This window comes from Gaeumannomyces tritici (assembly GCF_000145635.1).
Source record: "Gaeumannomyces tritici R3-111a-1 unplaced genomic scaffold supercont2.6, whole genome shotgun sequence".
Classification (NCBI taxonomy): domain Eukaryota; kingdom Fungi; phylum Ascomycota; class Sordariomycetes; order Magnaporthales; family Magnaporthaceae; genus Gaeumannomyces; species Gaeumannomyces tritici.
In genome coordinates this window covers 1390175-1415301 of record NW_008804550.1, presented here as the reverse complement: position 1 = coordinate 1415301, position 25127 = coordinate 1390175, and the positions used below count along the sequence as shown (strand labels likewise).

General features: G+C 58.0%; 7 protein-coding genes and 1 non-coding gene across 8 annotated transcripts; 4 read left to right on the top strand and 4 right to left on the bottom strand.

The window, feature by feature from the left end:
• Positions 1-514: 514 nt before the first annotated feature.
• On the top strand, positions 515-5342 carry GGTG_10861 (CAMK protein kinase). Its single transcript, XM_009228739.1, has 3 exons — positions 515-1079; positions 1836-3716; positions 3783-5342. Exons 2-3 carry the CDS (start codon positions 1883-1885, stop codon positions 4358-4360), a joined length of 2412 nt encoding a protein of 803 aa, XP_009227003.1. The 5' UTR covers positions 515-1079; positions 1836-1882; the 3' UTR covers positions 4361-5342.
• On the bottom strand, positions 5252-8461 carry GGTG_10860 (heat shock protein 90). The gene is made up of 3 exons (XM_009228738.1): positions 8342-8461; positions 7661-7948; positions 5252-7586 (listed from the first exon to the last, which is right to left on the bottom strand). Exons 2-3 carry the CDS (start codon positions 7916-7918, stop codon positions 5733-5735), a joined length of 2112 nt encoding a protein of 703 aa, XP_009227002.1. The 5' UTR covers positions 7919-7948; positions 8342-8461; the 3' UTR covers positions 5252-5732.
• A 391-nt stretch (positions 8462-8852) lies between these two features.
• Positions 8853-14731, top strand: GGTG_10858 (ATP-dependent Clp protease). Its single transcript, XM_009228736.1, has 3 exons — positions 8853-10920; positions 10975-10993; positions 11070-14731. Exons 1-3 carry the CDS (start codon positions 10765-10767, stop codon positions 11699-11701), a joined length of 807 nt encoding a protein of 268 aa, XP_009227000.1. The 5' UTR covers positions 8853-10764; the 3' UTR covers positions 11702-14731.
• GGTG_10859 (hypothetical protein) lies at positions 8973-10527 on the bottom strand. Its single transcript, XM_009228737.1, has 2 exons — positions 10077-10527; positions 8973-10003 (listed from the first exon to the last, which is right to left on the bottom strand). The coding sequence occupies exons 1-2, from the start codon at positions 10507-10509 to the stop codon at positions 9096-9098; spliced, it is 1341 nt and encodes a 446-aa protein (XP_009227001.1). The 5' UTR covers positions 10510-10527; the 3' UTR covers positions 8973-9095.
• Positions 14732-16796: 2065 nt separating the features above from the next.
• Positions 16797-18717, top strand: GGTG_10857 (hypothetical protein). The gene is made up of 3 exons (XM_009228735.1): positions 16797-17746; positions 17838-17888; positions 18233-18717. The coding sequence occupies exons 1-3, from the start codon at positions 17641-17643 to the stop codon at positions 18427-18429; spliced, it is 354 nt and encodes a 117-aa protein (XP_009226999.1). The 5' UTR covers positions 16797-17640; the 3' UTR covers positions 18430-18717.
• A 692-nt stretch (positions 18718-19409) lies between these two features.
• GGTG_10856 (peptidase family M28 family protein) lies at positions 19410-23078 on the bottom strand. The gene is made up of 4 exons (XM_009228734.1): positions 22745-23078; positions 22314-22667; positions 21313-22236; positions 19410-21244 (listed from the first exon to the last, which is right to left on the bottom strand). Exons 1-4 carry the CDS (start codon positions 22867-22869, stop codon positions 19633-19635), a joined length of 3015 nt encoding a protein of 1004 aa, XP_009226998.1. The 5' UTR covers positions 22870-23078; the 3' UTR covers positions 19410-19632.
• Positions 23079-23198: 120 nt separating this feature from the next.
• GGTG_10855 (hypothetical protein) lies at positions 23199-24682 on the bottom strand. Its single transcript, XM_009228733.1, has 2 exons — positions 24301-24682; positions 23199-24202 (listed from the first exon to the last, which is right to left on the bottom strand). The coding sequence occupies exons 1-2, from the start codon at positions 24433-24435 to the stop codon at positions 23672-23674; spliced, it is 666 nt and encodes a 221-aa protein (XP_009226997.1). The 5' UTR covers positions 24436-24682; the 3' UTR covers positions 23199-23671.
• A 143-nt stretch (positions 24683-24825) lies between these two features.
• GGTG_20215 lies at positions 24826-24897 on the top strand. Its single transcript has one exon. It is a non-coding gene; the product is annotated as a tRNA-Trp (tRNA).
• Positions 24898-25127: the final 230 nt, after the last annotated feature.

The window sequence follows — 25127 nt, the reverse complement described above, 5'->3', positions numbered from 1 at the left end:
CGGTGCGGGTGATAAGGCTTTTCAGGTGTCCTTTGGGCCGGTCAACGGTCGAGCGTGCCTGGCTTCTAGCGCTGCTGCTTACCGTCGCCTGGCGCGCGCCGAGATAATGTCTACTTCGATGGAAGCGTGCCCGTGCGAGGACAGACGGATAACGGCCTGAACCTGAACCTACACAGAAACAAAGTCTGGTGACCGTTGTCCCATTGGGACCGGCCATCGTCAGCTAGCGACAAGATAAATGGAAAAATTTAAAAATAAAAAGTCCCACCACCGTCAGAGAGAATACGACGCTGGCTGCATGGTTCCCCGAGTGCGGGAGCTCAGGGTGGTGGTGGCATGGAGGAATGGGAAGAAAGAAGCGATGTATCGTCACGTTAATCTTGGGTCTAGTCCATCCAATTTTGCTGGCGATCCCCACCAGTCAGCAAATTGCACGCCCGGCTGCCCTGCGAGCGCCCGCCCTTTTTTCCCTTGTGTCGGGCTCAGGTGACCGTGCCTGGACGGGTTCGATTATGGAATGGGCGAAGGAGGAGATTAATTATAGGCTCTGTTTTGATTAACCGCGCCGGCCTGCATGCCATGACTTGTCGTCGGGCGCGCTTTTGAATGCCGGGTTGGCGGGAGGGTATTACTTCGGCGCAGACAGGCAAAAATCTTCTCTTTTTGCCCCTTTCAATTTTTTCCTCCGATCGTGATCTGGGAGAAGGCAGGCACGATTGAGCGCCCGTTGACACCACCAGACCTCGCTAAAACCTACAAACCCGCCTGGAGCCGCCGCTGGAGCAATCGATCGAGGCCAGCCAACAGGAAGCCACACAGCCCCCAGTCGCTGCGCCCTTTGCACCTGCAAGGCGCGAGGCAGCATAGGCAGCCTGGCCGTCCGTTGTTGCCCTGTGTAGTTGACAAGTGGGTGGGTGCCGTCTCGAGCATTGAAAGACGAGCCCGAATCCCTCCCCGTGTACGATCAAACACGCCTCTGCCCTCACCTTCCCCGGCCATTGGACCCCCGAGAGACAGTATCTGTGATTGTCTCAGCGGCTGACTGACTGCTTGTCTGCCAGTGCTGCTGCGTCCGCGACGTGAGTGCATTTCTGCATTTCCCCTCTAGTCTAATCAGCACCTGCGCATTGCCCCTCCCTGCCCGTCCCTCTCTTGTCTATCTGCATCCTCCCTTCCTCCCACACCCGACGACGCCCTACTTGGCCACAGGCAGGCATGGTTGGTTGCACCACGAGCCACAACGCAGGCCCTCTCCAGACGAGACATGGCCGACACCGCTGTGGCACCTGCCCGGCCCAGGGCTAGGTATACGGTACCTGCATCGCATCGAGTGAGGAGGCAGGCGAGACGTGCTGGCGGGCAGTCTCATCGCAAGACGGGGCCCAAGACAAATACCTACACCGCGCAAGGTCTAGGCGAGCGGGCCAAGGAAGCTGCAAGCAGAATAGACCAGACGAAGGCTCCCTTGTCGCAAACTCGATCTGTTCCCCCATCCCACTTGCCCACATACCGATCTCTGCCCGTGTCCGTCCGCCCTGCCCATTTGTCAATCCCTCGTCATGCCTCCGTCGTCCTGTTGAAAGAAAAACCCACGGGGCTGCCCTCACACACATACACCCACATCCACCCCTGTCCATCCACTCACTCGCTGCGATACAACAGCCTCCTGTGTCTATCTATCCCTCACCTGCGCCTTGCCCCAGGCAGGTTTCTCCTTGGGTTGCGCCGTGCTGTACTCGCCTCGTATGTCTTGCTGTTTCTAGCCGCCAACCGCGCGCAGACCTCCTTGGCTTCCTACCTAGACTTACACGGGCAGCTATCCGTCCACGATTCAGGTCCTCGCCCGCGGGCCCCGCACATCCAGCAGCGTTAACGGATAACCATGATGGACGGGACCCCGATGTCCGTCCCTACAGCGAGCATACCAGAGCCGTCGTCGACCCTTGTACCCAGGCCCGATGGCCAGCCACGCCCCCACGCCCATCAATCCGTGCTTCATCATGCCTCACAGCAGGACGCCCTGCTGAGTAACCAACATGCTACGGCGACCAATGCAAACATCAATCTCGCCGCTTTCCCGACCCTAGATACCACCCGCCGAGTCCTCGACCACTTCAACTCGACCTCTCCTCCCCTGAGCTCGCTATCGCCTCTGGGGCGTGGCGAAACCTTCGGCACCAGCGCCACCAGTGCCACTAGCGGCCTCGAGTTCCGCTCCAGGACCATCGCTCCTTCGCCCTCCGACTCACCGAGCCCGCCGCGAAACGCCCTCTCGCCGTCGACGGGCGACGAGTCTCCGTCCTATCAGCGGAGCCCGCTGTCGGGCGAACGCCGAAGCGGCTCCGCCACCCGCCCCCACATCGACCCTTCGGCCGCAGCCACGGCCCGGAGCCGTCGGGATAGCGCCGGAAACACGACCTCGAGCCTCTCGCCCACGACCCCAGTCAGAACCTCGACCTTTGGCCTCCAGCACAAAACCTCGACCTCGTCGCTGCAGCCACCGTCGCGCACGCCAAGCTTCAAGACGAGTCTCGGCCCGGGCTTCGGCACCGCCTCGGCCGCAAGCTCGACCTACCCAAGCCCGATAATAGCTGCTATGGGAGATTTGACCCCGCTACCGTCTCCGTTGCTTGTTGGCGACTCGCCGGGACCTTGGAGGAGGTTTGGGAGGCCGCCCTCTCGGGAAACCGCTGTCCCAACGCCAGGCGCAGACTCTGTACTGATATCCAGCAACGGCGAGTCGATAGCCGCAGCCCTGGCTAACAACACCAAGAGGAAGGCCTATGCCGGCCTCGCCGTGGAGGTTGATGGGTCGGCAGGGTCTGGGGGCGCGCCCGGCGGCGGCGCACGTTCTGAGACCAAGGCACCGGCCACAGCAGGGACACATCAGGTGCACACTCGCAATAGGAGTGTGAGCGACTACACGCCGGATCCCATGCTGCTCCCCAAACGGATGCTCACGGTAACGGGGTCGCGCGGCAGCGCCAAGCCGCCGGCCGAGGACGCCCTGCATCTGCGCCGCGAGCCCCACCTCTCGGCCGCCCGAGGACTCACACCGGTCGAGAAGCCGCCCACGCCGCCCCCGAGCGAGTCGTCCCTTAGCGCGGGCGAGTCATCATCATCGTCATCCACCACCTCGGCCACGGGCGGCCAGTCCTCGTCGACCCCGCAGGCCAGCCACCGCTACGAGTACTTTGAGGCGCGCAACCGCCGCGACGGCAAGATGCGCAGGTGGCGTGCTGTGAAGATGCTCGGCCAGGGTACTTTCAGCCGCGTCATGTTGGCAACAAGCGCCCCGCCCGAGATTGAAGAGGATGATGAGAGCGGAGCTGGCGACTCGGACCAGCTGCAGTCGCTGCGCCCCCCTCCCCACCAGAGGTACGACCGCAGGACGCTGGTTGCGGTCAAGGTGTGCGAACACGGTCCCAAGGGCGGGGCCTCGGAGGACAGGGTGGAGATGAGCCTCAAGCGCGAGCTCGAAATCATGCAGTCCATCCGCCACCCGTCGCTCGTTCACCTGCGTGCCTGGAACATCGAGCCCACGCGAGCTATACTCATACTGAGCTATTGTCCAGGTGGCGACCTGTTCGATGTCGCGACCGCTCATCGGAAGCTGCTGAGCCCGTCCCTGATGCGCCGTATATTCTCGGAGCTCGTCGGTGCTGTCCGGTACCTGCATGAGCGGCGCATCGTTCATCGGGACATAAAGCTAGAGAGTCAGTATATAATCTGCTCCTATACTTGACGCGCAGCCTCACTAACACCCTCGAACTTGGTTGTAGATGTCCTGGTCAACCTCACTCCCAGTGAACTGGCAGACCCTTCAATCGATTGGACCACGTACCCATACCCGGTCTCGACGCTGACCGACCTGGGTCTGTCACGGCGTGTGGCCGACGACGAGAAGCTCGAGACGCGGTGTGGGTCCGACGACTATGCGGCGCCCGAGGTCATCATGGGACAGCCCTATGACGGGCGCGCCATCGACGCCTGGTCACTAGGCGTGCTGCTGTACGCGCTCCTCGAGTCCCGGCTGCCCTTCGATCCGCTCCCCGGCACCGTAAACGGGGCAGACAGTGCGCACCGGATGCGATCACGCACAAGCCACCGGATCGCCCGCGTCGAGTGGCGCTGGGTCGCCTTCGCGGGCGAGGATGGCGACCACGATGGCGACGAGGCCATGTTCCGGTCAAAGGACCTCCTCGGTGCCATGAACATCACCGAAGGCCTGCTCAAGCGCGCGCGCAGTCGCTGGACCGTCGAAAAGGTGGCCGCGTCCGAGTGGGTTCGCGACGCCATTCAGGTCAAGGGCGGCATCCGGTTCCGCGACGAGGATGAAGGGGGTGACGTCTCCCTATAACACACCAACCCTCTTGTTATGGGACTTGCGCACGCGCGTGCGCACGATAAAAACATCCAAGCGCCAGATACAGTTTCCCCTCTGGGCGCTAGAGCGGGAAGGTGACGACGTGGCCAATACGGTAGTTACTGGGCTAAAGCGTAGGGAAAATGGGGTAACGAAAAGGGCAAACAGAGGCCAAGATGTCTTTTTTTCTTCTTTTCCTTTCATCTTTTCTTGGATCAAAAGGTTGAACATCATCTATCCATGTATACATTTTGGTAACACGACAACTATGAAGCGGGAAATGGATACATCCATCGGCTTGAAGGGATACACGAAGGGTCTGGAGGGTAGGTGGCTATTTGGGTGCCATGTAAACCATGGGAATCGGTTGGTCTTCTTGTTGGATATCTCCTTCCATTCGCTCTATCCCATTCTTCTCCTCCCCTGTCGCCTTCCTTGTCGCAATCCCTCGCACGCACATGGCTAGGCACACAAGGCGGCGGCCCCTGGCCCCTTCGTCACTACTTTTTTCTTGGTTATCTTTTACCCTGCTTCCTCCCCCTCTCTCGACCGTCAGTCAGCGCTCACTCGCCCGGCCTCGGCCCCACATCTTTACGGCCTCGAGACGACTCGCTCGTTGCAGATGATATCCCTCCGATCAAGGAGAGGAGGAAAAAAAAAAAGCACCACACTCGCTTCTACTTCACCATTCTCCTTTCCCCCATTGTATTTCTTTTCTCCTTTTCATCTTTATTCTTCATCACTTTTATTATATCCTACGTTCTTTTCTCCAGAAGCTGGAGGATGTCCTTTCGTTTCGTGTTTCCTTTTCGATGGGTTTAGCGGTCGAGCCAGCTTTCCTTTCTCTCTTTCTTTTTCTCTTCACTTCGGTTTTGTACTTTCACAAAAAAAAAAACCTTGGAAAATCAATCAATAAAACAAGCGAGCTTTTGTATTACTATTGGAATGCTCGCAACCGTCCATGTCACTTTTGGTCAGATGGCGACAACACTGTTCTAAGCATTCCCATTCCATTGTCTGTCTACCTGCAAAGAACCATCTACCAGCGCATCAAATACTCTCTCCCTGATGCTAATTTACAAAGCCTGTCATGCCATGCAGCGCGCGAAAATCAAGGTTGGAGATGTGCATGGCAGTGACGAAAAGGTAAGGGAGCCAAGGCCCTACTCAACGGCAGGGAGACGGAAAAGAACCATGAACCATGCTTAAAAGCTCACTAAAAACAACATGCAGTACTACTTTGCATGGGGGGGACTCATCATTGCCAGACCCGAAACACCCAATTCCCGAAACTCCAGATTAACACCAAGACTTTTGCTCAGAAACCCAGTCGTCGCGCCGTTTCGCCGCCAGTCAGTCGCGTCGCTTAGTCGACCTCCTCCATGGCGCTGTCGCCGGTCTCGGCGGCAGGCACGTCGGCGTCGGCGGCCGGGGCGTCGGCAGAAGCCTCGGGCTCCTCGTCGATGTTCAGGCCCAGAGAGACGAGCTTGTGGATGCGGTCGGCGAAGCCGGCGGGCTCCTCGATGGTGAAGCCCGAGACCAGCAGGGAAGTCTCGAACAACAGTTGGACGATCGACTTGACAGTCTTGTCGTTCTCGCCGTCGGCCTCGACCTTCTTCTTGAGCTCCTTGACGATGCTGCTCTTGGGCGAGATCTCGAAAGTCTTCTTGGACGACATGTAGCTCGACATGGAGGTGTCGCGCAGGGCCTGGGCCTTCATGATACGCTCCATGTTGGCGGACCAACCGAACTGGCCAGTGCGGATGGCGCAAGGGGCGCCGACCAGCTTGTGCGAGACGACAACCTTCTCGACCTTGTCGCCGAGAACGTTCTTGAGGGCCTTCGTCAGGTCCTCGTACTCCTTCTCCTCCTTCTCGCGGATGGCCTTCTCCTCCTCAGTCTCCTCGAGCTCGAAGTCCTTGGTGATATCAACCAGCTTCTTGCCCTCGAACTCCTTGAGCTGAGTCATGGCGTACTCGTCAATGGGGTCGACGAGGAAGAGGACCTCGAAGTTCTTCTCCTTGAGCGAGTCAAGGAAGGGAGACTTCTGGACGGCCTTGAGGGACTCGCCAGTGATGTAGTAGATGTTCTTCTGGACCTCGGGCATGCGAGTGACGTAGTCGGACAGCGAGGTCATCTCGTCGCCAGACTTGGTCGAGTTGAAACGGAGGAGCTTGGCCAGAGTGCCGCGGTTCTGCGAGTCCTCGTGGATACCAAGCTTGAGGTTCTTGGAGAAGGCGCTGTAGAACTTGTCGAACTGCTCCTTGTCCTCGGCAATCTCGTTGAACAGCTCGAGAGACTTCTTGACAATGTTCTTCTTGATGACCTTCATGATCTTGTTCTGCTGCAGCGTCTCGCGCGACAGGTTGAGGGGCAGATCCTCGGAGTCGACAACACCCTTGACGAAGCTAAGCCACTCGGGAATGAGGTCGGTGGCATCATCTGTGATGAAGACACGGCGGACGTAGAGCTTGATGTTGTTCTTGGTCTTCTTGGTCTCGAACAGGTCGAAGGGGGCGCGCTTGGGGACGAAGAGGATGGCGCGGAACTCGAGCTGACCCTCAACCGAGAAGTGCTTGACACCAAGGTGGTCCTCCCAGTCGTTGGACAGCGACTTGTAGAAGGCAGCGTACTCCTCCTGTGTGATATCCTGAGGGTTGCGCGTCCAGATGGGCTTCTGCTTGTTGAGCTCCTCCTCCTCAATCTTGCTCTCCTTGATCTTCTTGGTCTTGGGCTTCTTCTCCTCCTCCTCGTCGTCGACCTCCTCGATCTTGGGCTTCTTGTCGTCGCCCTCCTCCTCCTCCTCCTTGGTCTCGGCCTCCTCATCGGGAACCTCCTTCTCGATCTCCTTCAGGACGTGGAGGTAGATAGGGTACGAGATGAACTCGGAGTGCTTCTTGATGACCTCCTTGATCTTGCTCTCGTTAAGATAGTCGGTCTGCTCATCCTTGAGGTGCAGGATCATCTTGGTGCCGCGGCCAAGGGGCTCGCCCTCGGTGTCGGCGGTGATGTTGAAGGTGCCACCGGCGCTCGACTCCCAGATGTACTGCTCGTCATCGTTGTGCTTGGAGATGACAGTCACCTTGTCGGCGACCAGGTACGCAGAGTAGAAACCGACACCGAACTGGCCAATCATGGAGATATCGGCGCCAGCAGTCAGCGCCTCCATGAACTGCTTGGTACCCGAGCGGGCGATGGTACCGAGGTTGTTGACAAGGTCCTGGAGAGAAAGGTCATGTTAGCAACGAGTAATGGCCGGCGTGGTGGTGCGCGTCCGCGGCAATGGGTACTCACAGCCTTGGTCATGCCAATACCCGTGTCCCTAATGGTCAGGGTCTTGTTCTCCTTGTCGGGGATGATGTCGATACGCAGGTCCTTGCCGGAGTCCAGCTTGCTGGGGTCCGACAGGGCCTCGTAGCGAATCTTGTCGAGAGCATCTGAGCAGTTGGAGACGAGCTCTCGCAGGAAGATCTCCTTGTTGGAGTAGACGGTGTTGATGATGAGAGAGAGCAGCTGAGAGATCTCAGCCTGGAACTCGAAAGTCTCAGCCATCTTGGCGGATGTGGTGCTGTCGTCTAGAATCTTGGGGCGATGTTAGATGCGAGGTCCTGACTGCGAAAGTGGTCTGGTGAGGTTGCAATGTAGATTTGCCTAGACGGTGGGGAGGCTGAGGCGCCAGTGAGGTGGGAGATGGGAAGGCAGGCAGCGCGTGAAGTTTGAAGACGGAGGGCAACTCTCGAGAGGTGACGGGAGGAGGGCAAAGATTTATGGCGGGGTGATTGCGATTGAGCGAGCAGTCTGGAGGAAGGGCTGCGCTTGGACGTGGAATCCAATGGAAGATTCCCCTCCAAACTCGGAGGGCGGGCGCGCAAGGCTGACACCCTTGCCCGTTGGCCGAGAATGGTGCAGGAAAGAGCGAGGAGGGGGCGGGGCAGGGCAGGGCAAGCAGGCAGGGCGTGTAAGTGGGAATCCTACCTGAAATGGTCGCAGAGAGGGGTATCAAAGGGCAAGGAAAAGTCGTGATAGTTCGCAACCGGAACCCGAATAGCGGAAGAGAAGATGGCGATTCTGAGATGGAGAGAGAAGAGAGAAATTCGAGCAGAGGACGCAGACGGGCTGCATGACGGGTAGAAAAATGTCTGCAAAAAGCACCCCTCGATTCTATCGGATTCTATCAGTCTAGAATTCTGCGCCCGCAGGTGCCCGCCCCCATAGCAACCATGGCGGCCTCTGATTGGCCGCGCTGGGGACGGGGAAGCTCTGTTTGCAGGGGTCTGGGAGGCAGCTCCCACCCTGGTGCCTGAGAGGCGCTGGCAAACAGTCGGCGGCGCCAAAAATCTGGGGGGCGCAAACCAGGGAGCTGCTTCCATTGACTGCTGGATTCTTGTGGAAATCGGGAGAACGCCAAACAAGCCTGAAAACCCCCGCCCGGCTGCCGGCGGCCGTTTGTTTTTTTGTCCCCCTCCCTTCTGACTTTTTCCAGACCCTTCTTTGTGGTCGAAACCCTGTCGGGATAATAGCCGCCTTCATGTTGTTTGCTGCAGACTGACTGGACCCTCAACACCTACATCCACAAAGGGTTTTACCACTCCATTGGCAAGGCTGAATGTGAGGATACGCGGGGTTTTGGATTAGGCAGATATGTGACCACGCACCGCCCGCCAAGACGTATACGGCAGTGCATTGCATTGCATTACATTGTGGCATATCTACATGTAACTTGTCGACATCACTGGAACTCTGGATATTCGGCAAGATAGCCCTGCAGCTTCCACAACCACATCTGCAGCTGTTTGGTCCTCGCCCGCGACAACAAAAAGAAAGCCCCTTCTCTGAAGATCACAGACTCCGCACGAAGTCTCTCGACTGCCTTGGCCCCGAGCAGCCCGTTCAGGTCGTGTACGGGCAGAGCCGTGTTGCGCCTGACATTTGGGACCGGAATGATCTCAAACTCCTTCGGCGGCGGCGCGCTGTTCGCCTCGCCACCGCCAAGCCACAAGACACATCCGCGGAACTCGTGCTTGGCCCAGTCCTCCGCCTCGAGACTTTCAGCTTGGCAACGCACTATGTAATGTCTGGGATCCACCGGGTCATCGTCGAACCTGGCCAAGTACAAGAGGCTCTTCAACACGCGCGCTCGCGTGAGGTCCAGCACGACCTCGTCCATGTCGGCGCGCCAGACGGCACGCGCCTGGCGTGCGAAATTCGCCATTTTGGCGTGTCTGTTGCGGTACTGCTTGAGCCCCTGAGGTACCCCTTCGCCGCCGACAAGCGCCGTGAACAGGTCCCGTCGGAACATGGCATAGGCACCCGCGGTTTCGGGTCGGGAGGTATTGGAGGGCTCCTTTGAAAGCTCCTCGGCGCTGGCATCTGCCGGCGCTTCTGGTGATTCTACCCCGTCGGCCTCTCCATCAGGCGCAACTATGGCCTCGTATATGCGGTCAGAATTCATTGTAGACTGCTCGCTGGCAGAACGGTCCCTTGTAGGTTGATCGCTGCTCTGTAATAGTGAGGTTGGCGTAAACCACGGGGCGTTCGTTTCGGGATGGTTTACGAAGTGGAAGTCTTGAAAGAAAAACCTGGGCAGAATCGTGTTTGTTGCCGCATCCAGGCGAATGGGGGTTCCCAGGGCCGTGGCTTTGCGTGGCGGCCGCATGTCAGTCGCGGCTTAACTCCACTAGGGACCAGTGCGGACCAGGAGCACACTGACCATATGGGTTGTCCTCGAGCCGCCTTTCAAATATTCCATTTTGGGACTTGTCGGCGGCGGGCTTAGGAAGCCTCCGCTTTCTCTGCGCCTTCAGACCGCGCTCGTCCATAAGCGGGGATATTGGTAGATCGCCGCTTGGGGTGGCGATTGTTTTGCTGTCGGCGTCTATACGAGGCCGAAGCTGAGTCTGCGCTAGGTCCCAGGTGACCTGGTCGGCCTGGCTGTCCTCCCCGAGCGGCCTCTTTCGCGGGAGGTCATGGCTGGAGGGCCAGACCCGCCGGCTCTGGGAGCTCAAGAAACGTTTGCCGGCGCCCTGGAGGCTGCCATGCAGAGACGCTGTCCCCCTCATTGCGAGGTTATTGGGATACTGCAGATCATGGGTCTGGTAAAGGCCGAGTATAGGTAGGCGCGAACGAGATTCAGTTCGAGACATCAGCCGACAAAAAAGTGCTCTGGTGGATGGAAGCCAGGGATGGAAACTAGGGCGGCTTAATCGATAACAGCATCGAGCTGCACCCACCTGCCGCCCCACTTCAGCTCCCAAGCTTCAGCCCAGCGTCGCAACTCCGCCTCGAGCTCCGTCGCGCTTCCTCCCCTTCCTCCCTTGAGGTTGTCCTACATCCTTCGCTACTTCGGCCTGCAGCGCCGAGCACGAGACCGCACAGCTAATCCGCACCACATACACGATATGAGTCTACCAAGTATATTTCGGGCCGCTGCCGGGAGGTGTGCGTCGTCAATTGGGCCACGGACAGTGCGGGGCGGTTTCGCTTGCCCAAGGAGATGGCTCTCCAGCCTGCCGCCGCATGGAGGAGTACCCGTCCCGTTCATCACAGAAGTGACTGTAAGTACCGTGTTTGCTTCCTGGTCAGGGTCATGGCTTACTGTTTGACTGCAGGCTGGCGGCTGGCGAACCTGTTCGTAACCGCCCCATCCTCTTCGTGTCCCTCGCATGCACTCGCGGCAGCTAACCTCGTGGCCCGGCCGCCACAGCCGACATATTCTCCAAGCTCCTCCAGGAGCGCATCATCTGCCTCAATGGCGGGGTTGACGACAGCACCTCGGCGGCCATAGTGGCGCAGCTCCTCTGGCTCGAGTCGGACGCGCCGCACAAGCCCATCACCATGTATATCAATAGCCCCGGCGGCCAGGTGTCGTCGGGCCTGGCCATCTACGACACCATGTCGTACATCTCGTCGCCCGTCCACACCGTCTGCGTCGGCATGGCCGCCTCGATGGGCGCCATCCTGCTCCTGGGCGGCGAGAAGGGCAAGCGCTACGCCCTGTCGCACAGCCAGATCATGGTCCACCAGCCCCTGGGCGCAACCAGCGGCCAGGCCTCGGACATCCTCATCTACGCGAGCCAGATCACCCGCATCCGGTCCCAGGTCAACGAGATTGTGCGCCGCCACCTCAACGTTGCCGCGGACCGCGAGAGGTTCAGCCCCGAAGAGATCCAGGACATGATGGAGCGTGACAAGTACCTGACGTCTCAGGAGGCACTTGGCCTCGGCATCATCGATCATGTCCTGACCCGCAGGGCCGACTCTGCGTCGGACAGCAGCAGCGCCGGCGGCGACGGGAAGACGGCGCCTAGTGGGAAGGACGACACCAAGTTGGACTAATCACCCCAGAATGCGAGGCTTCGCAGCCCGCCAAGTAGCAGTCTGTAGGCCAGAAAGAGGTGGAACGGCCTAGGAGGGGTAGATTGCATTCAACCCATACGCTGAGGGCGAAAGCGTTATCGAACCAGGGGCCGATCACAGTACCCTTTAAAGTTGCTATTCCCACGGCTTGGCCAACTTCTACCCGGACCACCTACGGCCTCGCTTCACGCCTACATACCTATATGAAGCGCATCCCGCGTATCCAATAACAAGACCCATCCGCCAGTCTCTACGCATGTTTTAGACCTCTTCACGACAAAGGCACACGCCCAATCCTTGGAACTAGCCTACAGATCTCCAGGATATTGAACGTTACGAGGGCCAATAGGAATGCTCTGTGGGTCGTAACATTGAATATCCTGGAGATCTGTAGCGGGGCTCGGAAGCCCGGGGTGTCATCAAAAGTCCATGTTCATCAGACATTCGGGTCCTTCAATACGCGATGCTATATAAATATAGTTATACAACATTTTCTGGTATTTTTTCAACCGATGGCGACTGGAAACTCGAATTGCTCGACGAGTTGGTGTGGAAGCGGCGGTGGTAGCCGTGGCCACCCGCTCGACTGTCGCCTCCTCTCTCGCCCGGCACCGGCATTCCTCCTTCCCTCTCCCCTTGAGGTTGCATTTCGCGCTCCCTCCTGCCAGACTCCTGCCTCCCCTTCTTATCTCTTGACCTGGGCCTGCTCTCGGAACCCATTCCAACAAGGGTTTCCTCGTCCCGGTCTTCGTACGACACCGACACCTCGTAAGACCGCGAGTATGTGATGCCTCCTTTTACGGTGGCGGTATCGTCGTCGAGCGAACCCCTGTCGACGGTCGAGTGGACGCCAAGCTCCCGCGCGGTGGAGCGTGACGTTTGCCGACCGTGCTTCTGGCCCTTCTTGCCGGGGCTACTCTCCAGCTCCACGGCGCCGCCGCGGCTCACCAGAGCAACGCCCGTACTTGGCCGCGAGAAACCCTTGCTCGGCCCGTTGTCCTGCGCCTTGGACCCGTATCGGTCCGAGGAGCCGCCCAGGCGCGGGAAAATGCGCACCAGCAGCAGACGCAGCGACGGAAGGCAAGCGCATATAATGCCGACGTTGATCTCGATGGCGGACCAGTGGGTTATATCCCAGTGGTCCCATGTCGGGTTGCTCGAGCTGGCGAACTCGACCAAGGACTGCAGCCGCAGGATGCTGACCACGGTAACACTATTGTTTTCGGCGGTTGTCAGCTGACCTGTTCTCCTTCAGAAATACCTTTCAGGGGCAGACTCACAAGGTGCCAACGCCAAACATCATGCCGACGCCAACCTTCTTCTTCCAGTGGAGCTTCAGGTGCCTGAGCTGCGATAGCGGCAGCGCCAGCATCCAAAAGTCAAGGGCGATGCTGATGGCACCGTTAGCCCAGGGGATGGCGTTGATGTCGAGGCAGGTGCCAGTATGCTCCGCATCCCACCTCTGCCAGAAGAATTCGACAGGTGCGCACTGGAAGACGCCGACGAAGATAAAGACAAGGCCGTAGACGGCGTTGAAGGCCACGGTGCCCCAAATCATTCGGCGGATACCCCTCGCGGGGAAGATGCGGAGGTAGAAGAAGAGGAGCGACATCTTGGTCATGGAGACAAGGAAAAAATAAACAATTTCCATGATGAAAAACCACCGACCGAATTCGGTGATGGTTTCGGAGGACAGCGTCCACACGTCGAGCCCCAGCCCATTCGCAATGGCGCCGTGCACGATGATGACGGTGTTGGGGATGCCCGCGAGCAACGTTCCCATGATGAGCCAGTCGTCGACGCCCAGGGGGCCACCCACGATGAGCAGGCGCGCGGCCACGCGGACGGCGACGGAGACGCCCGACAGCGTGCCGAGGATGATTGCGGTGACGCGGAGCGGCTCCTGGCGGTCGCGCACCTCGGCCCCGCACGTCGTGGCCGTCAGGTTGGCCAGCTGGAGGCCCTGCTTGACGGTGCACGACTTTTGGACGCAGTTGGAGACCTTGCCCCGCATCTCGGCGTCTGCGCATATGCACGCCCGGTCCAGGAACGAGCACTTGGAGGCGATTATTGCTGTTTGCAGACATGTTGCCTGTTATCAGTTGGAACGGCTTGTTAGCAAGACCGCCTTCTGACAACCCATCCATCTCTCTCCCTCTCCTCCAACACGGCTACGGTCTACCACCAGCACCGCCGCCACCACAACCACCCATCCGATCCAAACGTACCACACAGGGCGGGAGCAAGGCTAGTGGAGGTGTCGGCATCGTCGGTGCCGTCGCGTTTGTCTGGGCTTGGGCCACCGCCGGCGCAACGGCCGACAGCAGCAGCGCTGCCGCGGCGAGGAGGAACCTCATGATCCCGTCGGAGAGGTCTCTATATCGGTCGGTCGGTCGGTCGGTCGGCCTCGGGTCGCGGGGGCACTATGATCGGCGGCAGTGATCGCAGGTACGCTTGGCGAAGAGGTGACAAGGGAAGGAAGATAAAAACAACCAAAAAAGGGATGACGAAAAGAGTGTAATTTGGGCAAGGGGGGTCTGGGCCGGCCTTATGCCTTATGGAAAGGTCATTGCTTGCTACTCTACACGCCCGATCCGATGGGAGGACCCAGAACCTAGCGATGGGGGGGTGGTTGGACGATGGGATGGGGCTGGGAGGGGGACGACGCGCTATAGGGTGTATTACGTCGTGAATGTGGGTATTATATACGGAATACCCAACGATTAATACCCAGCCGTCAATAAAGAAAAAAGCAACATGGAGAATCAAAAGAAGGACAAAGGAAGAAAACAGAGAAGACGGCTCCCAACGGAGTAAAAAAGAAAATGGGGAAAGCGCAGGATAACGAGCAGCAAAGGCGAAATACCACCACCCCCTGGCCGACTATCTGATGTCCATTTTCCGGAAATGGAGCGGCCGCCCGAAGGAGACCAGGGGCTTCAGCTCACTCGGGTGGAATGCCCACCTGCCTGTTCCTGCTAGTTCAACCGCCCAAGATCCGATCCCGGGGTTCTGGCTGCTCAGGCACCTTGCCTTCGATACCAGGCAGGGGTTCGGCGCGCGCCCCACACGGCCTTCGATCTTGTTCGCCCCCGGAGAGGGGTGTGGGTGTGAGTGAGTGTGTGGTTGGTGGCAGCAGAGCCCACATTTCCACCACGCGCTTTTTTGGCGCCGACATGTGCTTGCTTTTTTTCTTCTTTTCTTCTTAGTCGTTCTTTTGAGTGGCATTTGTCGCAATCAACCCCGTCAACGGCTCGATTACCACACACGCACTCCGGGAGGACAATGGACCTATCAGCGACGGCGGCGGCAACATTTCTTGCCCGCCCGCCCCAGCCACTCTTTTTCCTTGCTCACCTTTCCCCCTCTTTGATTTCTGCCTCTTTTGCAGTTTAGAGAGCTAGCTGCATAACGAGGTCGAACGACCAGAGCCCAAAATGGCCCACGACCAAGCAGGTCCGGATCCCGATCAAGGGTTGCAACACACCTAGACTCGAGTGGAAACAGGGGCAGCTTATTTTTATTGTTTTGTCTTGAACGAAACAGTCAGCCATGTGCTGGTCACGCCGACGCATGAACAACAGAAAAAGGCTGGCTGGGGCGGAGTTCAGCCGCCCAATACCAGGGCTCCGAATCTGGAATCTTTATTCCACAGCAACCAACGCGGAGAACCACCAATAAATATCAGGCGAGACTCCAGCCTGGCGGGCTCGCTATCAAACTGATAGGATGAGCATACGCAGAAACGAATACGGTACCCATTCGTTATGAACTACCGGTGCCTTTGCGCTCCTTGTGTGGTACTCAGTCTGTGTTTCCCGTCCATGTGCCTGTCTGCGCGCGCCCGGCCTGATCACCCACTTTCCGACACCACCGGCGCTCGCCGGGCCACGCAGACGAGCCAGGGAGTGAGTGGGTGACCAAGGTCGCGACCCAACTGGAGCCGCAGGCAGCCCTGGCTCGCCTGGGCTTTTTTTTTTTGCGGAGGACCCACCCGCCAGCAACCCCCGAGGGCATCGCAGGGCATCATGCAAAGCATCGATGAAGACCAGATGCGCGCACACGAGGGCTCCACCGGCGTCGTGCCATGGGGCGGGGCCCTGGAGGGCGAGATGGCACGACGGCGGGGGGAAGGGCACACCCGCTGGCAGAAAGTGCTCATATAACTGCCCTCCGTTATAGCGTCGCAACCGCCTGGAGAAAGTAGGGGAGAAGGGCCGTCCCAGCCGCAACCAGAGTTCGGGTCGAACTCGGTTCTGCGATCCACCGGGGAGGGACGTTGATCCGTTCGCAACACGGGTTTAATAGTTGGCGTTTGGTATTTGTGATGATGACCTGCATATGAGTTTTTATTATTTGAATTCATGTCCAGCCTCTCTGCGTCGTCAGCTCGCTTCTCCACAACGCGCCGGCGGGGCAAAAAGTGCGATTCCAGAAGAGGAAAGCGGGCTCCGAGGCTCGGCCAGGCAAGGAAGGACAGCAAGCCTGGGCCTAAAACCAAGGCAGGCCAGGTATACGTTCCAGGGATCACAAATACTAGTGCAGTGGAGCAAGATACACTTTTTTCCTTGGAAAACCAAGCCAAACTGATGTACCACCAGGATCCATCGTACTAAGGTTTGTGATCCCTGGGACCTGTATTAGGGCACCGAGGTGCTCTGCTGCAAGCGTGTGTGCTGGGTTGGTTGCGTGTTTCTGATTCCTGGACGCGCCGCCACAGCCACCGCCTCGGCCACCAGCCGGATTCGGAAATGGGCCGGAGGGGCGCACCATGGTTTTCGCTGTTGGCGATATTCTGATGTTTTCGCCTCTCGGGCGTCGTAATCGGGTCCCTTACTTTTGTTGTTGTTTGTCTCTTTTGGATCCCTTTTCCTTTTTTCCCTTTTGAGCGAGATGAGACGAGAATGGACCGCGGCCAATCAGGCCTCGCAGCTCGTTTTTTCAGCAGAAAATCGCACTCCACATACCCGCTTTTGGAGTGAGAGTGAGATTTTCTCGAATGGCCGGCTGAAATGACCAAACTGGGAAGCCGCGAACTGGCTGTGGGTCTGGTGCGAGCAAGCTGCGCCCTGGCGGGGTTCGACCTGCCTACCATCTGCGGGGGAAATAAAAATAAAAACCCACCCAGCAACAGGGGGGTAACAGGGGGATTGAAACTGGAAATCGAAGTGGCCGCGGTGACTTGGGGGGATGTCACGAGACTTCAAGAATTTCTCGTCCTTTAAAAGCTTTTTTCGATTTCTCTCCTTCTTTCACCAACTTCAACAATGGCAGTAACTTTATGCCAGCACGTGACCCCTTTTCGCCACCCCTGTGATCTCCAGTTTTAACACCCCTGTTGGGAGGGTGGGTGTCCAGCTCCCGCTCCTCTCTCCTCGTCCGTCCCCTGTGGCTTGGCCCGACGTTAGTAGCGGGAGTCTGCCAGGCCGACGCCAATACCATCAATCAGGCCACCCGCTGCCGCACCTCGAAAGTACTGTGTATGCGGGTGGTTTGATTGCCAATGGCCGCAAAGCCTCGGGTTCGTCGACCAAGGCCCTCGTGGTGCGGGCGGCCCCTGACAGCCTGCATGGCCAAGACCACCCCGACAGCAGAGCCTCGATGCGGTTTTTTTTTGGTTCCTTCGTCCTATCCCGGTCGTGCCAGGCTCTGTGCTTACTTCCGGATCAAGCAAATATGCCTGCAGAGCTGCGGGATTGTCTTGACCCTTGCACTGATCGACACATCCAATACCAGTTCCAGACAAACCCATCTCCGTTGATCGATTGACTTGATTCGGCCGATAGCCACGGATGCCAGGGCGTGATTGACTACATCCAGAATCACGATATCAACTCCCAGAGCCCCAGCCAGCTCCCTTACTAGAAGCCCGTCTTCCCCTAGAGTCCTCGGCCTTGGCCCGCTGATGTCATGCTTACATGCACCGGCACGGCCGCCGCGGCCGCCGCAAGGACTGGCAAGAGACCCGTCCTCTGCCCGGCGCTTCGGAGGCGACCAGGGTGTCGAGTTCCATCGTCTCCCGTGGTTCCTCTTTCCCGTTCTTCCTCCTCTCTTATTATTGCCCTTTGACAAACCAAGCCCCCACGTCTGACTAAAAGCCTTCGACTCTATCAAGAGACCAAATCGGGCCCGGACACCGCTTCTCTTTTGATTGCTACCGTGGAGCGTGAGTTTCAGAATCTGCATCGGCTTCTTTCCGGCAGACCTCGTCTCGGCAGTTCGAAATGGAGGGCTGGTGCTGTACTGTGTATGCGGCAGCATGTTGCCGGAAACTTGAGGGTGGCGAGCACGAAGCCAACAACAGGCAGGTCCAACACAGGCAGGCCGGTCTGTGTCATCGCGCAACTCCTCGTTAGCCACGCATACCCACGTCATAGGCAGCATCCTCACACGGGAGGCGGGTCGGGCATCTTGTGGGATGGTGTTACTTCAAGGGAAGACCCATATCAATCACCATGTCTCGCCCTACGCAAAGATTTTCCTCCTTAACACACATCTTATTCCTCCCAGCCTCCACCATCGCTTCCCGTCCCACTGGCAGGGCTTCCGAAACACGCGACGATCCGTCCGCCGCCCTCTGCGCCGCCCCCGCCGCCTCCCTCAAACTACCAGCCGCCACAACTCGACCTCCAAGTGGTGCGGCCAGGCCGTTGCAAAATGGTCGGCGACAGGGCGATAACTCCCTCATCCGTTCTAGCTACCCCTAAGCTTCATGCCCAATAGGCGGCACATGCCTTTCTGCGGACATGACGACTCTCGCTTCTTTTGCTTAGTTCTGCTTAGTTCCCTCACAGAAACTCTAAAACCAGGCGAACATGGTATCTGACTCGGTCTCGTAGCTTAATTCTTGTTGCTTCGCTTTGCTTCTTTTTTGATTCTTCTCCCGCCTCTCTCCCATCGTCGCCGCCGCTCGCTTCTCCTAAAAAAGGATGGCCCACCCAAGGGGAAGGGGCTGGGTCGCAACGTGCGCGAGACCCCATCCTCAACCTCACCAGTACTTTTTTTTTTTTTTTTTTTTTTTTTTGTTCGGAAGCTTCTCTTTTTCTTTTCCTTTCTCACTCCCTAGTCAATATCAAACGAGACCGCTCGCCTTCGCAAATGGGACTTCCTCCAGAGTTGGCCCTGCGGTGCCCCCTCGGCCTTTTCTCTTCTGCTTCTGGATCTTCTGGATTCAAGCTCACCGCGCGCGAGTAATGCCCTTATGCCACCCACCCCCCTGGGCCTCAGCTCGACTCTTGGCCAGGAACCCTGGAACTGTCACCGAGCTGATCAAAAAAGACCGGACGGGCGCCGCCCCTCCCCATGGCGGTGGGTGGAATAGCCTTTTTTTCCCGGGTCTCTCCCGACTCGTGCCGGCTCCGCCATTCAGCTCGTGACCGAGCGCCCCCCCGTTTGCGGTGCCGTGGCTGAGATGCCGCCGTGACCTTGCTTTGTGAAATTGCATTGCCAACTCTTGCGGCTTATGGGGATCAGGCAAATTGCATTGCCAACTCTTACGGCTTATGGGGATCAGGCACAACAAGTACTCCACACCATTCAGCTGGGTCGACACCTGGTTTTAAATTTCAAGGTAGAATGAGGGGGTTTCCATGATGCAATACCGCAGGACTTGGTGTGTTGGTTATCTTTGATGGGGCGACCAAGCTCGCTATATCCAAGTGGTTATTCACGAATCTCCCTTGTCGAGGGAGGGTGATATGGTATCAGCCAAAGTTTGGATAGATATTGATTTGATTTGATACATTGTAAAATGGAAACCTGTGACCTCGATTCCAAGGCCACGATGCTACGGTGTTGACAATCTTAATCAAAAACATAATTGCAGGATAGGTGTAGAGAACCAGAAAAAAAAAAAACATCAAATCTCAACATGACAGGATGACCCCTCGTCATGAATGGTACCTTCCACATTAGATCTTGAAGGCCTTCTTGCCCTCCACCAGCCCCGGCGACGCCTTGGAGACGGCGACCCACGGCGGCGCGTACATGACCACCTCGCGGAAGGCCGGCATGGCGTCCGCCGCCTCGTTGGCGTCGCTCCACAGCGCGACCGCATCGCCGTCCAGGCCGCGGTCGCCGTCCCATGTGAGGTCCACGGCCCAGCCCCGGTCCCAGTCGCGCCTCCAGAGCCGGACGAGCCGGGCGCCCTCCTCCGGGAAGGCGCCGAACCGCGCGTCCCAGGGCTCCGCCCCGACCACGCTCACTGACCGGATGACGGGCCCCTCGGCGGGGAACCGGAGCTCGACGACGCGCGTGTTCACGGCGTTGATGTGGATGCGCGCCGACGTGCGACCGACGCGCTTGCCGGCGGCGGCGGCGGCGTAGTAACGATCCGAGATGCGGACATCGAGCAGCTTCTTGTAGTAATCCGTCGTGGGTGGCATGTTGGGGGCCAGCTCCAGGCTGTCGTTGCCGCTGCCGTAGGCCGGCCGTGGCGGTACCTTGGTGGCGTCGTAAACACAATCGGCCAGATCCCTGCGGCTGATGCTGGGTCCGCACTCGATAGCCTGGCCCGCCGCCGAGGGGATGTCCGCGATGATGTCATGTAGGTAGTGCTCGATACCCGATATCCGGACGGCCGTCACGCCCGTCTCGAGATCGATCGTCTGCTTGAAGAAGATCTTGTAGGGCGCCATGGGCGAGAAGGGCGACGCGGTGAGGTTGTAAATGAGCGTGCCGGAGAAGACGGCAAGAAGTAGCAAAGGCAGATGCTTGCTCACTCGGTGGATGAAGGGGGAAAGTGGTGTAAGCAGCACGATGCTGAGGATCGCAATAACGAGGAACGGCGTTAGCTGGTTGGAGCCGTCCACGCCAGTCTGGCTCACAGCCGAGGTGGCAAGCAGTCCGATTTGTGCCGCAAGAATTATGAGGAATGGTCCCAGAAGCAGGAATTGCAGCAGCCACGTCGACGAGACCATCTCTCCCGACCAGAACTGTTCCTTGCCGTATAGCTCATCGTGCTGCCGGATTTGCTCGCCATCCTGTCCGGCCTTGGACGTGTCTATCATGGCCGATAAAGAGCGGCGATAGCCCCTGCGGAAGAGCGAAGTGTCAAGCTTGCCACCATGGGATTTCCGGAAGAGTGGCGTCTCTTCGGTGGCGGGCTCTTGATCGTCCTCTTCCGAGTCACCATGTCCTCGCCCCTCCTCTCTCTGGCTCGCGGCCTCGCCAGGTGAGGGCGAAATCAGATCGTCGGCATGAGGAACGGCGTTGAGATGGTCGCGGATCTGGTCCTCCTCCTCGAGGCCTCGCGCAATATCCGCTTTCTTGGGCAGAGAGAAAAGATCGCACACGGCAAGCAAGGTTGACAGGAAGACCTGCGACTCCCAGAAGACAAACATGTAGCCTGAGGCGATCTGCCTCCTATCCTCCAGCACTGTTACAGCGACGAGCACGACCCATCCGAGGAAGAAGAGCCATAGGTGGGTATAAAGTCGATGTAGCGCGCTTGGCCGCATGATACTGGCACCCCTCATAATGGCCCAAAAGACGATATAAAAGAGCGACATCATCATGGCCCAACTGTTATCGCCGACAAAGTCAATACGTTTTCCCCAGAGATCGAAGTATGTGCGGGGATTCGGTCTTACACGGCATATTCACTGCTGTAGATGATGAATGGGTTCATCTTTTTGAGCAGCAGAGCTGACCCGACGACCAATGCCCCGGAAACAGCGAGGGCAACCGGGAAGCGGAACAGGCCCTTCCAACCGCCTAGCTGTATGGACTCGGCTCCGTCTGGGCCGTCGCTGGCGGATGTCAACTTTGAGGAGAAGATATAACCCTTGTCCTTCGCATGGACCAGGTAAAACATGAGGAACAGAGTTAGGGGTCCCACGATCAGGATTGTCAGTGACCACGCAAACATGCCCCTCAGGCTGAAAAGCACAAAGGAGCTCCCGAAAAGGTCGAACCAGACACCGTCGCTGGGGGATCCGTTCGGGACCTTGTCCTTGGCCCCGTCAGGTCGTTCGCCAACGTAGTCTGAGCCCGTCTCGGCCGAGAGATTGATCAGGGTGGTGGCCGAGTTGGCCATCATCTGCCAGAGGCTCCGCCTGCTCGCGTGTCTGGCGTCATCTTGGTTCGTGTGATAAAGTGCTCGCGGCCTGAAAAATGAGAGGTCGAGGCCGCGCTGACCGAAGATGTCGTGCCAGACTGAATAATCAGTCCCGCTCCGGATGAGGCCTAGCTTGAAGCCATCGGAGCCAATGACGGAGCCAAAGGGCGACTGCACGTTGGCAAAGGCGCTCGTCACCTCTTGGTCGGTGGTGCGGAAAAGGACGCAGCGGCCGCCGGCGCCAGCACCCTCCAGGTTGAGGAAGGTGTGGATAAAGGGCAGCAAGGGGCTCTGTCCAAAGGCCGCGGCACCCAGAAGGCCCGGCTCCTCGGCGTTGTTGAGCAGGGCGATGATGCCACGGCGCGGTTGGTTTCCAGGCGTGGTAAAGTACCTGATCATCTGGAGGACTGTCGCCACGCCCATGCCATCGTCTGTAGCGCCATATGCGGTTGCCACGCTGGAGATTTACGGCGGCGGTTAGTATAGACGCAACAAAGGGGTTGAACTGACGAGATACAGAGTAGGCGGACTCACGAGTCAAAGTGAGCGTTTACCAGCACTCCTCCCTTTCCGACGGGCTTGCCGGCCGTCGCATCATGCCACCACTCACCCTCCACATCATCCTGGCCACGGATATAGACATAGAGGTTATTCCCTTGGTAGTGGACGGGGATACCATAGTGATTGAAGGTCAGATTTGACGACAGATCGTTGAAGATGGTGGTCTGGCCCTGCGCTTCATTCTCGTGGACAATCTGCTTCATACGGCGCAGCAGGTAGTCCCGCACATCGTCGTTCTCCCTGCTGTTCTGATGGTGGAAGTACTGCGTGATCTCCTGCAGATCGGCCCAGGCCTCGGTTATGTTGAGGCCGCGATCCAGGAAGAGACTGCGATGTGTCGGTGGCTGATCAGCTCCAACTCCAGACCAGACGAGAGGGCGGGCAGGCCAGAGGGATCAACCTACGAGCCATCAGGGTTGACAGGAGGCACGCCCTCGTTTATCAGGACAAGGGGTATAAGCAGCGCCAAGTAAACAGCCGTCGTCCAGAAGGTTACCTGGGCGGACTTGAAGGCGAAGGGGTTCGCCATGGCGAGGACCCCAGACGCGGTAAGGCGGGTAAAATTTCAAAGGGAACGAGAAACAAGATGGCAATCTTGGGCAAAGCCGGAGCGGGAACCTTGCCAGCGGTGCCGCCCTTGAATCGACAATCCGACAGTTCCTGACCCCAACTTTGACCGAGGGAGAGCTGAGGCGACAAGAGTCGCGTCAATGCATGGTCCGAGCGTAGCTGCGAGCACGAGCTCCAAACATGACCCGCGCGACAGCGGTGATCATGTGCTGCAGCAGAGCGGGGAACAATGGCGCTACAGGCCTCCAGTTGTTGACGTCACTGACTCTGGAAGAAAAATGAACAAAACACTGACTGAGACTGTTTAGGTATGGAAGATGGAATTGAAATTGCATGCACACCTTAATGTCATTGGATGGGAGTTGGGGACAACTGGTTGGCATCGTGTAGTAGCAAGTTAACAGCAGCAATAGGGTATACCAACCAACAGCACCAAGCCATTGTCAACCATAGCCCGTCTTGTAGATATTTGAACACTTGAACAGTGAAAGCGCAGAGCTCATAACAATTTCGCGCATCAAGGCCCGGTCCCTTGGTGACTTTGTGTGTTGAAAGCAAGTGGGAAATCCGACTGGAAGGACTCTGCCAACCTTGAAGCTACTCCGTCCGAACCCCAAGACATGGAAATCCGATTCGCATAATGAAAGAAGAACAAAACCCGAGTAATTAGTGCAGGAAGAAACGATAGTAGCCAGACCGGGGCCTTTTGAAGTAATTGGATCTGGCTGACTTATTGCCCAGATCGCATCGAAATACCCCAACTAAGGGGTAACCGACCCATCCTTCATCTCCCTGAGCTTTTGGAGGTCCGCCATTCCAATGGGCTCAGTGGGCGGCGATGACCCGTTGATGTCGAACTTGGAGGGGGACTTGGGAGGCGTGGTGTCGTAAGTCTTGTGCGCCGGCACCTCGCTGTCTCCGCCGTAGTTCTTGGCGCCCTTTTCAGCCGCCGCCTGCGCCACGGCCGCGTAGGTGGGATAGTAGGCCTCGCGGTAGCCGTTCTGGCCTCTGTGGTTCTTGGACGATCCCGAGGCACCGGCCGTGATGGAGGCCTTGATCCTGGCGGGGAGGGCGAACCAGGCGAAGCGGGCAGCAACCGCCCACATGAAGACGAGGAAGCCGAGCGAGACGGTCATGAAGAGGGCCGGGATGAGGAATAGGAGGGCGACGCCGAGCCAGAACAGAGAGAAGAGAAGGGCGGCGCCCACCGAGAGGACCAGTATGGAGATGGTGAAGGCGAGGAACAGTCCGATTGGGAGCAGCGAGGTCAAAACCTGGGCAACGATGAAGGTCTGCATAGTAACATTAATGCGATTTGTTAGCACAAAATGTAGCAAAGTTGACAGTCCGGATTACAAGATGCCTCCCCACAGCAAGCTGGCCCACTGACAAACCAAAGGGGCCGCGCCGTAGCGAACGCTTGGACTCGGTCAAAGGCACGACTGCGAGCTTGAGGACTGATGAGGCGGTCAAACCGGCGCTGCGCAAAGGCCAGCAGACCGAAAGCAGTGTCGATTGGGGCCATTCTGCGTTGATGCCGAGTTGTGTTGGATAAGGTCGCGATGACGGGGGGTGGATTTCGAATCGCTGCTGGTGACGCCGAGCGTTGTGTCGTCGATCCTTTGCGACTGTTCAATGCTCAATCGACATAGAACAAGCAGTGAAACACCAGCGTGAAGCCAGACGCAGGCTAACCTCCTTTTCGTGAGACGCTCCAGGCGCGACCGAGATGCTGGTGTGGCTCTTGTTCTGGTTGAGCAGTCGCGTTGGAGCTTGGGAAGGACAAGGATGGTCGCTTCCCCTGACGTATTTGGGTGGATGTCGATTGCCCGTTTAGAGTGGAGGTGGTGGCTCCCTTGCGATCCGCCCAGAGCCAGACTTGATAGAGTCCCCATCGGCAGGGTAGATCACGAATGGCCTAGTGGCGCAACGGTAGCGCGTTTGACTCCAGATCAAAAGGTTATCCGTTCAAATCGGGTCTGGGTCATTTCTTTTGCTTTTTCTCGACCACGTACGAGGTGCCTCGACTATCAAACTCGTCACCTCGGTTGCTTGGTTGTACTACTTATTGCGCATCTTGCTTTTGCTTTTTCGTTATAAAAGTTCTCGACAGCATGGCTCCCTCCACGAGCGGAAGCCGGCCCAAAGCTAGCAGAGGCTGTCCGCTGACTTTGCCATCGCAGCCACCCACATCGGATGGAGTAATCAAAAGCCAAG

Excerpts from the sequence above, each read along its gene's own strand:
- GGTG_10857 (XM_009228735.1), top strand. The coding sequence starts at position 17,641 with ATGCACCGGCACGGCCGCCGCGGCCGCCGCAAGGACTGGCAAGAGACC. Across the intron at positions 17,747-17,837 it reads GAGTTCCATCGTCTCCCGTG|AGACCAAATCGGGCCCGGAC; the intron begins GTTCCTCTTTCC and ends GACTCTATCAAG. Across the intron at positions 17,889-18,232 it reads TTTGATTGCTACCGTGGAGC|CCTCCACCATCGCTTCCCGT; the intron begins GTGAGTTTCAGA and ends TATTCCTCCCAG.
- GGTG_10861 (XM_009228739.1), top strand. The coding sequence starts at position 1,883 with ATGATGGACGGGACCCCGATGTCCGTCCCTACAGCGAGCATACCAGAG. Across the intron at positions 3,717-3,782 it reads TCGGGACATAAAGCTAGAGA|ATGTCCTGGTCAACCTCACT; the intron begins GTCAGTATATAA and ends ACTTGGTTGTAG.
- GGTG_10858 (XM_009228736.1), top strand. The coding sequence starts at position 10,765 with ATGAGTCTACCAAGTATATTTCGGGCCGCTGCCGGGAGGTGTGCGTCG.
- GGTG_10860 (XM_009228738.1), bottom strand. The coding sequence starts at position 7,918 with ATGGCTGAGACTTTCGAGTTCCAGGCTGAGATCTCTCAGCTGCTCTCT. Across the intron at positions 7,587-7,660 it reads GTATTGGCATGACCAAGGCT|GACCTTGTCAACAACCTCGG; the intron begins GTGAGTACCCAT and ends CTTTCTCTCCAG.
- GGTG_10855 (XM_009228733.1), bottom strand. The coding sequence starts at position 24,435 with ATGGCCCCAATCGACACTGCTTTCGGTCTGCTGGCCTTTGCGCAGCGC. Across the intron at positions 24,203-24,300 it reads CGGCGCGGCCCCTTTGGTTT|ACCTTCATCGTTGCCCAGGT; the intron begins GTCAGTGGGCCA and ends GTTACTATGCAG.
- GGTG_10859 (XM_009228737.1), bottom strand. The coding sequence starts at position 10,509 with ATGTCTCGAACTGAATCTCGTTCGCGCCTACCTATACTCGGCCTTTAC. Across the intron at positions 10,004-10,076 it reads GCTCGAGGACAACCCATATG|CCACGGCCCTGGGAACCCCC; the intron begins GTCAGTGTGCTC and ends CGCCACGCAAAG.
- GGTG_10856 (XM_009228734.1), bottom strand. The coding sequence starts at position 22,869 with ATGGCGAACCCCTTCGCCTTCAAGTCCGCCCAGGTAACCTTCTGGACG. Across the intron at positions 22,668-22,744 it reads CCTGTCAACCCTGATGGCTC|TCTCTTCCTGGATCGCGGCC; the intron begins GTAGGTTGATCC and ends GACACATCGCAG. Across the intron at positions 21,245-21,312 it reads TACAGCAGTGAATATGCCGT|TTGGGCCATGATGATGTCGC; the intron begins GTAAGACCGAAT and ends CGGCGATAACAG.